The 13,485-nt window shown below is 34.7% G+C and overlaps 1 protein-coding gene across 1 annotated transcript; it reads right to left on the bottom strand.

Moving 5' to 3' along the window:
* Positions 1-1,370: 1,370 nt before the first annotated feature.
* Positions 1,371-11,191, bottom strand: LOC123538061 (zinc finger protein 98-like). The gene is made up of 2 exons (XM_053529431.1): positions 11,061-11,191; positions 1,371-6,145 (listed from the first exon to the last, which is right to left on the bottom strand). Exon 2 carries the CDS (start codon positions 5,298-5,300, stop codon positions 4,335-4,337), a length of 966 nt encoding a protein of 321 aa, XP_053385406.1. The 5' UTR covers positions 5,301-6,145; positions 11,061-11,191; the 3' UTR covers positions 1,371-4,334.
* Positions 11,192-13,485: the final 2,294 nt, after the last annotated feature.

The following is a 13,485-nucleotide window of genomic DNA, read 5'->3' as shown; positions in this document are numbered from 1 at the left end:
TATTTAAAAATAGCAAAATACGAGAGCAAAGGTTTGAAATCATCTTGATGTTTCATTATCAATCCATGCACATACAATACGATTTTACAATGATCCTGAATAGTTGAAATATTGTTTATATCCAACATGAATCTGAATTATGCACTGGCCGCCTAGTCGCAAAACCTGATATAAAACTGTTCCATTATTCGCCAAAACACTGTACGCCTATTCAATAAAGAAATGATCAAGTGTTTGGGCTTAAAAGCTCCATACACTGTACTCAATGAATTAATAAATATAAGTTTTGTATTGTATTTTACTTGCGACAGTCAACCAGTATTTATTGGTTTATTTCACCAACAACGTCATTGTCTTGGGCAAGAAATAGAAGCTGTATGCGTGTTTCCGCTAACATATAAAAAATATATATATTCATTCCGCTCAGTTTGACTGGACACTTTGTTTTTATTTTTTCTTTGTATTTTTAGCTCCACTACTCGGAGAATAGGGGTGCTATTCTACTCGCCCCGCTTCGGCATAGACATTCTTGGTTAAAGTTTTTCGGCAACCTTTGTTTTTCTGTCACATCTTTTTTACTTCTGCTTATATCTTACTGTAGCTTCAGATAGACATTGAGCAGCATACAAACAAAGCCTTATTTATGCAGGGGCTGTGTCCACTACACCCAAGGTGAAGGTCATCTAAGGTGTTTTAAACTTAGTGTTTGAAATTATTTCTTTGTTTACAAATTTAATATCCGCCTACAGGCACAAACACGGTTTACCTGATTACTTGGTAGAGTCAAAGTGTCCAATTAGAACGAGTCCCGTTCACCTATCTTCCAAGGTGATGGTAGCTTTATTGAAACTAGTTATACAAGTAGAACAGCTGATGTAATCACTAGGAGCCGGGTCACTTTGTTCTGTAGCGAATACTGCAATAATTATGAATGAAAATGAGAAAGACCTAGCTGGATGTTAGTTCCGATCTGCTTGATTTTGAATGATATCAGCGGTGCTCTGGAGCCGGATATCAAAATAAACTGAAATTACCAGTTACCGTGCCGACGGCAACTGTTTGTTCTGTGATTGATGATAAAGTCCCCGTCGTAAAGTCCGAACAAGTCTCTGAGATGCTGGAAATGGACCAAACACTGAGGTGTGCCACGTAACAACTACATGAATAATGCGTTAGTGATTAATGTTCCCAATTGTGTAAAGAATTTAGTCATTATTACAAAAAATAATTCCAAACACTGTTAAGAGTTTATTAGTAGGCATTTATCAAATTAAATGCGCCGCGTTAGACCAATTTAATTTGATAAATGCTTACTAATAAACACTAACCTATACGAAAAGTAACTGGTCCATGACTGTTCTGAAAACGGAAGGAATTATAACTAATACTTTTAACTGTTGGTTATCATAAAACAAAGTCAAAACATTGAAATATAAGAATGAAAAGAAGTTTTGAATAGGCCTACAGTTTTTCGATTAAGCGTACAGTCCAGATTTTAAAAATTGCGATTAGTGGGCCAGTTACTGTATCGAATTGCGGCAAACATGTCTCAGAACAACACATTTTCCTGAAAACGTATTCGTTACCATACAGCCATGCTAGTATTTATCGATGCGTAAGATAAAAAGCGAAGGTTTCAATTCTTTGCAAAAGCCCAAGATACATGTATTTCAAAGAATTGATAGTTTCATTACAAAATCAAACAAATATCAAGCTTAAGCGGAGTGATATCATAGTACATGGAATGTTCCCCATGATCACATGGAATGTTCCCCATGATCCCAAACGACCAGAAAATGCAGCAACACTGAGTCCAAGTACGGGAGACTTATTACAGCTGCCACATGGCACTTAATGGCTGCTGTTGCAAACAAACTACGTCAGATAAACCATTTGTAACTGCGGATTTATGGATATTATGCACCCAATCCGTAGTGTCTCGTACATTATTTTTATCATTACACGAGTATCTATAAATAGTATAAATTTTATGCTGAAAATGTTTCTGTTATCGTTTTTTCTCATGCCGTCATGACGTTTCACAGTAGCAAAACCACGAATAGTTCAGTTTTAGCTTTATTATCTGGAGCGTAATGTCGTGTATTTTTCGTGAAATAACTTATTTTCAATCCCGTATTGTACGATACGAAACAAACTACAGCTACAAAGGCATTTGATTTTATACAGTATTCAATATAACTGAAATAGAAAATTATTATTCTAGTAGACGCCAATAGACATAAAAATGATACTATACTGAACAGCAGAAGAAACTATCCAGTTTTATAACTGAGGTATTTTTTTATTTAAAAACTTTAATTTATAAATCACTTGTATTTTTCATATCACATTACACTTGAAGAACTTCACTTGTAAAATTAAAAAAAAATCAATCCACCGCGAAGGCAGTAGTCCCACAATAGCCGTTTTGCACGAAATTCACGTGCGCCTGTAATTAACAATTGTCTTTGTGAAATTTTATTGTCATTGGAAATATTGATAATTGGCTAACTCGAGAAACAGCATAAAGTTTAAAAAATATTGTTGGTTACACTGCACGACAAAGAAAAATTAGCGCGAGAGCTCTATTGAGATGTTACAATGCAATTGACGCGCAGAAGATATAGCCTTTCAAACGGCTATTGTGGGACCACTGACTTCATGGTTGATTGACTGTTAAAAATTTATCATGTGAAGATCTTCAGGTGTAATTTTGGTCTCAAATTTGAAACATTATTTTTTTTATTTCAAAATATACAAGTTATACATCTGGATAGTTTCTTTTGCTAAAGGGAATTCCTATAGTTTTTTATGCGCATCTTTCTGCGCAGCCGACACTTTCTATGGAAAACTGAACTGAAGTCAACATTTGTTGAAACATGTTACAGGCAATCTTAAATATGAGGAATCTTGAATGAAATAACATTTTTGATAAGTTTTATCAGTAATCAAATGTTGATTCTGGTTTATGTTGTATTGACAAGTATCATGCCTGACAGGTATCTTGCTATTTTTGTGGTTGTGTTTTCACATCGCATTTTAGTACAAAGACAGTGTTGTTCATATAATGTAAGATAATTGACTTAGTACTGATAAGACAATATCACCTTTCAGATTATTTAGTATTCATTTATAGAAATAATTAAGCATTTTTAAAACCTTTTTTTAACTTCTAGCAGACATACATGTAATCAATCTATGAAAGAGTTTTTCAAAATTTAAAAAAAATATTCTTCACTATGGGTATTTTTCATTGAAAAAAGTTCACAAAAGTAAATATGAAACAATATATTTTTTTTCATTTGTACCCATTATTACAAGGATAGAGTATTACAAATATCACTATGATATCAAATAAGTATATAATAAAATCTGTAAAAAAAGAAAAAACCTTATTGTGCTGTCTTGATGTATATTTTGGTCGGTATTTTTAGAAATGGAGAAAATTATAAAAATGTTGAAAAATCGCTGGCAGTTTCAGCAACAGTGGGTGTGTTCAAAACTATTTTTCACAAAAACAAGCCTGGTGACCTACTGTTTTTATTTGTTCATTGTTTTCAGCACAAATTTTCCTATCATATATGTGAATTAAAAAAAAATTCTATGAAAGGAAAAAAAAAATATAGGAATTCTCTTTAAACTTTTCTTACTATATTATAGGTAAACATGCAATAAACAGGTAAATACAAAGGCACCGCTCTCCAATTTTTTAACCTAGTACATGTATACTGAATCAATAATCATAAACACTAAAAACTATCTTGTTTATAATGATATTAGATTTGAATGTTTCTTGAAATACTAAGATTTTAAACTCGAGTTAAATCTAAAATCAGAATTTTTACTCCTGCATGTACATGTAATTTCATGTGTTTTCAAACTACTTCTGTAATAATGTATACAATCACAAATATCACATTTTAAGCATTTCTCTCCCTTATGTTTTCTCACATGCCCTGCTGTTGACCGCGTTGAACACATGCATACTCACAAATATCATATATCTGAAGCATTTGTCTCCTGTATGTATTGATTTATGAGTTTTTTCTTTTTCTTCAGATTACCACTTTGATTACAAATATGCATATTAAAATAAAAAAACATCACATTTAAAGCGTTTTTCTCCTGCATGTATTGTCATATGTCTTGTCAGACTACTGCTTTGATTGCATGCAAAATCACAAACATCACACTTAAAACGCTTTTCCCCAGTATGTATTGTCATATGTCTTTTCATACGGCTACATACATCACATTCGCATGCACAAACGTCACATTTAAAACGTTTCTCTCTTGCATGTATCCTCATATGTTTTTCCAACTGACTGCTTGCATTACATGCATTTAAAGTGCTTTTCTCCAGTATGAACTGTCATATGTGTTTTCAGACGACCTATTTCATTACATGCATACTCACAAACATCACATTTAAAGCATTTTTCGCCTGTATGACCTGTCATATGTATTTTCATACTACTGTTTCTATTACATGTATAATCACAAACACCACATGTAAGGCGTTTCTCTCCTGTATGTATTGCCATATGTTTTTTCAGATTACTACTATCATTACATGCATAATCACAAACATCACATTTAAAGCGCTTTTCTTCTGCATGTATTGCCATATGTCTTTTCAGATTACTACTAACATTACATGCATAATCACAAACATCACATTTAAAGCGCTTTTCTTCTGCATGTATTGCCATATGTCTTTTCAGATTACTACTAACATTACATGCATAATCACAAACATCACATTTAAAGCGCTTTTCTCCTGTATGTACAGTCATATGTGTTTTCAGATGACCTCTTGCATTACATGCATACTCACAAACATCACATTTAAAGCATTTTTCGCCTGTATGAACTGTCATATGTATTTTCATACTTCTGTTTCTATTACATGTATAATCACAAACACCACATGTAAGGCGTTTCTCTCCTGTATGTATTGCCATATGTTTTTTCAGATTACTACTATCATTACATGCATAATCACAAACATCACATTTAAAGCGCTTTTCTTCTGCATGTATTGCCATATGTCTTTTCAGATTACTACTAACATTACATGCATAATCACAAACATCACATTTAAAGCGCTTTTCTTCTGCATGTATTGCCATATGTCTTTTCAGATTACTACTAACATTACATGCATAATCACAAACATCACATTTAAAGCGCTTTTCTCCTGTATGTACTGTCATATGTATTTTCATAATACTGCTTTTATTACATGCATAATCACAAACGCCACACGTCAAGCGTTTTTCTCCTGACTGCATTGTCATACAACTCCTAAATACATAATCACAAATATGACATTCAAAGCATTCCTCTCTGTATGTATTCTCTTATATCGATCGTTAGGAATATAACTTTCATTACAAGGAGTGAGAAACCTTACATGGATAGCTTTTCTCCCCTGTATGTTCTTTCATATGTATCTACAGATCCCAGTTCCTTCTTTTGAACATGTCTTTACCAGACCGATTCGGTAACAATATTACAATGCATTTTACTCTTGTATACATTCTTATGTGTTTCTTCAAATGACTCTTAACATTCTTCATATAATGTTACATGTTAATTCAAATAACTGTTTCAAATACATCCACTTTCATAAACGTACTATTAACGGCATTGCTCTCATGGGTATATTCCCATATGTCTCATATATGCTTTATTTTGCGTTTTGTGAATATATGTGTTGGTAATGGGTTCATAAGAAATATCGAATATGTGCAGATTCACTTCAGTATTGTGTGTTCGGGTTTAACGTCTTTTCCAACAATTTTTCAGTCATATAAACGACGGTGTCTACCTGTAGCAGCGAGCACAATGCCCAACTTAATAGTGCTGCCTCACTGGAATATCACGCCGTAGACACGTGGCATGATACCCCACCCAGTCACATTATACTGACACCGGGCTGACCAGTCCTAGCACTATCCCTGTTAATGCTGAGTGCCAAGCGAGGAAGCTGCTAGTACCATTTTTTTACGTCTTTGATTCACTTCAGTAGTCTATAGTGATGTTCAGGCTCTGTGTATTTGTAAAGATGTGTGCATTTTACTTCACTCTTCTCTGCTAAGTTGGTGTAATGATAATGAATCGTTTAGCGATCTGCAAAGACCTACAAAATAGAAAATAAGTAAACGGATCACATAAAAAATAAAACCTGTTAAGTTAACATCCATGATTGATAATCGTTAGGTAAACTCAAAGCCTCATGTTCACAAAACATTTTTAGACTCATCTAACTTAAAAACCATGTGCTTTGCATGTCGGATGAGTACAGTAAACAAGTAACTGAAGTTTTCATTCATTCCCAAATGCAGCATCCATAACCTCGTTTTGAAACTGCAGGTGCTTGTAGACCCATATTTCATACAAGTTTTGTAAACATGCGTTCATTTGGCGAGGAAATGTTTATACTGTAATAGGAGCGGAAAATGTGCAGCCCGATACAGGACTCGAACCTGCGACCTTCTGCTTGCAAGTCAGATGCTCTACCAACTCAGATAATCGGATAATTGATATATCATAGACTAATTATATACATTATATACACACTGCTACATTCCTCCCTCCTTTTTTTCAAAGACAAACTCAGATTCTTTTGACTAACCACACACTGGCCATAGCTTTATCAGATCAAGTGGTTCAAACGTTGTTTGAGCGGTGAATTTTACGCTGATCAGATGGAGAAATGTGGCTGATACTACAAATTTCCGGTATTGTAAGACTTAGTATGATTTAAAGGAATTTCTACCCGTTAAAAAACGAATCAAATGAAAACGATAGATGCATCTGGAGCGCAATGTTTTAGCACATATGTCCATTTAGCTGAGATTTGTGCCGTTTATTCAAACACTTCTGTACAGTCCGGCGGGGGAAGGAGATTTTTGACAGTTTTTGACAATATCGCATCAAATATAGTGTTAATTGGGAACAAGTAACTGTTAAAACACTTTTTATGTAAAGGACCATCTCTTTAAACAAAGCATGTGTATTTTCATAGAATTATTTAGGGTTATTTCTGAAAAAATTTAAATCGGCCGAAAACCTAATGCAACACCGTTTCGAGTGGGTCGCTATGCAACGCAATCAAGTGGATACCATTCTGTGTCATACTTGAGAAGTCTTATATGTCTTAAAAACAGTCATTAAAGCCTAACAATGAATAAATTTAGTGAGTTTTATAGCATTATAATGATCCCGTCATATCTAATATATTGTACATCGAGCAATATCATTAAGTAAATAATTAATAGTAATAGTTTGTAAAAACAAGAACCAGTTCACTGATATCTATCTCATCCACGAATGGTACCGAACAGCATACCAAATTCGGGTTGACTCTTTAAATCAGTATAGTTACAGTTGGTTACTTTTTAGTCCCTTAAAACCAATACATTGCGATTTCATTACTGCTTTGTTGTGCATTTAAGCTGTTCATACAAAATAAAAACAATTTGGTCCATGATAAAAGTATTGATCAGTTGTTTGTACTGGTATATATTTTCATTCATATTGTTGGTGTAGCGTTCATTTATTTTCAGAGAGATAAATCACAGAGAACGTTAAAACTGACCAGGGAATAGACAAGATTTTATTTGTCCTCCATAAAACAGAAACGACATAATAAACCTCTATGGTCCCGTTGAAAAATGAAAATACAAATGAAATACAGACATCTTCTGCTTGCAAGTCAGATGCTCTACCAACTGAGCTAATCGGACAATCGATATCATAGACTAATTATATACATTATCGCATAGTTCGGCAGTTTTCCTTTGATCTTTGCAGTATGTTAAACATGGTAACACACATTAATACTACAAACTCTGTGCTGATATTTTACAAAACTGTTACGATATATATCAACACAGAAATCTCTATAGAGTTTCATTAGAAAAAAACTGTTGCAATATACATCAGCACAGTAAAACTGTTCCGATATATATCGCAACACTTTTTCTCTATTGAGGTCGTATCAAGGGAGTATAATTTTTTCCTTTCAAAGAAAAGATGATTTTAGCTCCAATTTACAGTTCACAGAGAAAGAATTATCACAAAGACCTACATTTATAAAGTAAAAAAATACCAGCCTACCGGCCTCGACGATATGTGCAGAGAACAAGAGCTGTCCGTAAGACAGCCAAGCTCGACTATTCGAAATATTGTCCCAGAAGCAGGAAAATATTACCTAAAAAGGTTAAATATCAAAAGAGTTTTAAGTTCAAAAGGGGGCATAATTTGACCAAAATGAATATCTGTTATGGGACTTGCTGCTATCAACTAGTTTTATAACCCCGAAGGCACATGTGAAGTTTCAATTCAATATCTGCATTAGTTTTGGAGATAGTAACTTGCATGTAAAACTTTAACCAGAATTTTCAAAGTCCAAAAGGGGGCATAATTTGCCCAAAATACATGCCAGAGTTATGGGACTTGATCCAGTGAGGTTAGTAACTGATCTAGAAAAAGAAAAAATAAGTTTCAAATCTATATGCCTTTTAGTAATAGCTGTATGTACTTGCACGCAAAACTTTAACCAGAATTTGCTAAGTCCAAAAGGGGGCATAATTTGGCCAAAATGAAGGTCAGAGTTATGGGACTTGCTGCTATCAACTAGTTTTATAACCCCGAAGACACATGTGAAGTTTCAAATCAATATCTGCATTAGTTTTGGAGATAATAACTTGCATGTAAAACTTTAACCAAAATTTTTCTAAGTCTAAAAGGGGGCATAATTTGCTCAAAAAGCATGTCAGAGTTATGGGACTTGACCCAGTGAGGTTGGTAATTGATCTAGAAAAAGAAAAAATAAGTTTCAAATCTATATGCCTTTTAGAAATAGCTGTATGTACTTGCACGCAAAACTTTAACCAGAATTTTCTAAGTCCAAAAGGGGGCATAATTTGGCCAAAATGAAGGTCAGAGTTATGGGACTTGCTGCTATCAACTAGTTTTATAACCCCGAAGACACATGTGAAGTTTCAAATCAATATCTGCATTAGTTTTGGAGACAGTAACTTGCATGTAAAACTTTAACCAAAATTTTCTAAGTCTAAAAGGGGACATAATTTGCTCAAAATACATGTCAGAGTTATGGGTCTTGACCCAGTGAGGTTGGTAATTGATCTAGAAAAAGAAAAAATAAGTTTCAAATCTATATGCCTTTTAGAAATAGCTGTATGTACTTGCACGCAAAACTTTAACCAGAATTTTCTAAGTCCAAAAGGGGGCATAATTTGGCCAAAATGAAAGTCAGAGTTATGGGACTTGCTGCTATCAACTAGTTTTATAACCCCGAAGACACATGTGAAGTTTCAAATCAATATCTGCATTAGTTTTGGAGATAGTAACTTGCATGTAAAACTTTAACCAGAATTTTCTAAGTCCAAAAGGGGGCATAATTTGCTCAAAATACATGTCAGAGTTATGGGACTTGACCCAGAGAGGTTGGTAATTGACCTAGAAAAAGAAAAAATAAGTTTCAAAGCTATATGCCTTTAATTGATGGCTGTATGTACTTGCATGCAAAAACTTAACCAAGGTGTGACGCCGACGCCGACGCCGACGCCAGGGTGAGTAGAATAGCTAGACTATTCTTCGAATAGTCGAGCTAAAAATACCGAGATGTACCCCTAGCTCTGATATATCCTGGTAACACACTCTCACACATACTATAACTATTACTTATATAAGTTATATACACACTGCTACAATACTTTATATGACCCAATAGAAAAAGGGGTTTCTGAACATACTCACACTGTACCAAGCTTAATTTATTTTAAGAAAGTGTGTCGGAACTGATTGAATGACTGTATAACATATTAATATATATATATATAAACATGACAGAATGCATGCCAGAAAGCGGTCGCAAACTTACGTCAAAAATAAATCGCCCCTATTGGATGTACGCACGTATTGTATGTACTATATACTGAATAAAGGTTAGGGTTAGGTTTAACAGTGTACATTCAATGCGTGCGTACACTCAATGCGGGAGATTTAATGATATGTCTTACAGGCTGGTAATATTGCCCGATCGGGCTTACTACACAAAAAGTAATATTTCTTGAAAACTTATGAAGTTATTTTTTTCAAACTTGGTCCATTTATTACACATAACAAATTATACAAACTAGAATAAAAATAACTTGGTTGCCTTCCGTTTTGGTAGAATTATTATCCCTTTTCAGATTTTTATGAGGCATAATCTTTGAAGTCCAAAAAAATATGTTCTAATGCTAAGTTTAAAACAAAACAAAGGTTCAATGGCTTTCTAATGCTCTAAATTATTGCGCTATTACATGAAAGTTTACATTTTACTCTGTTTTCACTTACAACATTATAGAGGAATGTTAGTTTTAAAAAAATTGCTCATACATCTGCACTAGAAACGAAGTATTAACCCTAAATATATAGAATAAAGGTATTGGCGCACAAGTTTGGAGCAATAGAAAGCCATTGAACATTTTCTGTTTTAAACATTGCATTAAAACATAACTATTTTGGACTTCCATTAAAAACTGACAAAGGGAAGTAATTCTAACAAAACTGAAGGCAACAAAGTTACTTCTATCTTGAGAAGCATCATATGTTATGCTTAATAAATGGACCAAGTTTGAAAGAAATATCTTTATTATTTTTCAAGAAATATCACTTTTTATGTCGTAAGCCCGATCGGGCAATGTTACCAGCCTGTCTTATACCCCACCCACATTGTTAAATCAGTATCAAGAAATTTTGAACAGGATAACACAAAAATAGAAATGAGCCGTGCCATGAAAAAACCAACATAGTGGGTATGCGACCAGCAAGGATCCAGACCAGCCTGCGCATCCGCGCAGTCTGGTCAGGATCCATGCTGTTCGCTAACGGTTTCTCTAATTGTAATAGGCTTTGAAAGCGAACAGCATGGATCCTGACCAGACTGCGCGGATGCGCAGGCTGGTCTGGATCCTTGCTGGTCGCATACCCACTATGTTGGTTTTCCCATGGCACGGCTCAAATGTATTTACATAAGTTACCTTAATGTTATGATGTTGAATGCTTTTAAATCAGTTTTCAATTAATTCATTCGTATTTTAATAACATTTAATCTGATTTTTTGTAAAACACTTTCATTTCTGGACAAATGGCGAGCCTACTTAAGGGGAAACAACTCTGAATAATGGCTTCAGTTATCGGCTATATACCAATAAAAGAAGGCAGTGGCTAGAGAACCGGAATCGGTTTCCTAGACAGCGACCAACTTATTCGTCCGGAACCGATTCTCTAGCCAAAGTACCGTGCATAGAGTAGGGGACCGGAATTATTTCTATGCATAAAGCTGCCGAAATGTACTTTGATTCCTTTCGTAAGTATCATGCAAGTTATTATCTTAATTAATTTTACCATTTCAGCAAACCATGCCCTTTCATTTATCTGTGTTTACTGTGTCTCCAAAAGTGTACTCGCCGCATACTGTCCGCCATATTGGAATGATAAAACAAGAGCTTGTAGAACACGAAATGACCCCCCCCCCCCCCCCCCCCACCCTTGATGCATTCTGTAATTGAACAAGGAACAGAAATTATTTGGTCATTGTACATCTCTACATCTACATCTACATGATACTTCCAACAATCATTAACGATTATGACTGGAAGGCGTTGTCTGGGCAGTGTTAAAAATGAGAAAACTCATTAGGTGCAAAGAATAAAAATTACTACAGGTGCTAAGTTAAAAAACATAGTGAAGGAAGTTACTGTATACTGTTATTGTATACAAAAGTTCTACTCTTCTGAGTAAATGTGACCTTGACCTTTGACCTATTGACCTTAAAATAAATAGAGGCCATCTGCTGGTCATGATCAACCTTCCTATTAAGTGTCATTATCTTAGGCATAAGCGTTCTTGACTTATCATCCTAAAACCATTTAACTGTTCCGGGTCACTGTGACCTTGACCTTTGACCTTAAAATCAATAGGGATTATCTGCTTGTCATTATCAACCTCCCTATAAATTTTCATGATTCTAGGCCTAAGCGTTCTTGGGTTATCATTCAGAAACTGTTTAACTGTTCAGGTTCCTTGTGACCTTGACCTTTGACCTTCTAGCCTGAAAATCAATAGGGATCATTTGATAGTCATGACCAACGTCCTTGTCAACTTTCATGATCCTAGGCCAAAGCATTCTTGAGTTATCATCCGGAAACTGTTTTAATGTTCCATATCACTGTGACCTTGACCTTTGACCTATTGATCTCAAGATCAATAGAGGTCCTCTACTGGTCATGACCAACGTTCCTGTCAATTTTCATGATGGCTGAAGCGTTCTTGATTTATCACCCTGAAGCCGTTTAACAGTTTTGGGACTCTGTGACTTTGACCTTTGACCTACTGATCTCAAAATCAATAGGGGTCATCTGCTGGTTATTACCAATCTCCCTATCAACTTTTATGATCCTAGGCCCGGCTCATGTGTTCTTGAGTTATCATCCGGAAACGGATTGGTCGACATACAAACAGTAAGACCTTCTTCTCCAGGTAATTTATCCGCTAACTGATTGCAAACTTCAACCCATGTGTCAAGATGACATAAAACGCAGAATGGGTAGGCCTATCGGTATCGATATTTTGCTACCTGAATCGAAAGCAAATTATCCGAACCAGTCAAAATTCTAGAAAGGTTACAATTTAGAAAGTTCTGTGTAGACATTTTCATTTTCGCCACTCGCGATTTTGCATCATTTTGATCTGGCCGATCTCCGTATTATATTTTGGTAAATCGTAGACCGTATTTTCAAACGCAAATTCTTAGGAACTACAGACAATCTCTTGTTATAAACAGGTCAAGTGTGTTCGCCGACAAGTGCCCCATGAAATCTGGATTCATCCGCGAGATCTCGCGGAAGAATTAACGTACTGCACAAATCTTATTCGGGTCATTTAAAATGACACTTAATTTCATCGATGTGGTAAACTCTTTGATAAGAGACATTCCAATGCGTTCAGAGGTACCCAACTCATATTGCCGCATTTCAGAAAGCGGTCCGCAGAAAAAACCTTTCCTTTCGTTTTCAAGTAAACAACTCGAAAACATGCTAATATTAGCAGGAAAAGTGTCTTATTTTATGTAAAATTCATTCCAGGAGTGAGATAATGTCAGTTTGACTATTTAAGGGAAAATAACTCTGAATAATGGGTTCAGTTATATGCTATATACCAATAAAAGAAATTGTTCTTTGTTTCATATAAAATTTAGCTAGTTCAGAACAATCCATACACTAGTAGTAAGCTTGCTTCAAGGAAACAAAAAGAACAAGAGCCATATATTGTTTAACCATACAAAAGTTTCAGATATTATATTGGCAACAAAAATGCTGTTAATTGGGAATTCCCAAAAGAATAAGAGTTAATCAGAAATGACTGCAACACATATAAAAAAAAATATTGTATTGTCATTGTGTA

This window comes from Mercenaria mercenaria, chromosome 18 (assembly GCF_021730395.1).
Source record: "Mercenaria mercenaria strain notata chromosome 18, MADL_Memer_1, whole genome shotgun sequence".
Lineage (NCBI taxonomy): Eukaryota > Metazoa > Mollusca > Bivalvia > Venerida > Veneridae > Mercenaria > Mercenaria mercenaria.
This window is presented reverse-complemented; position numbering and strand designations above follow the sequence as displayed.

Bases quoted from the DNA above. Each gene is read 5' to 3' on its own strand.
- LOC123538061 (XM_053529431.1), bottom strand. From the start codon at position 5,300: ATGACAATGCAGTCAGGAGAAAAACGCTTGACGTGTGGCGTTTGTGAT.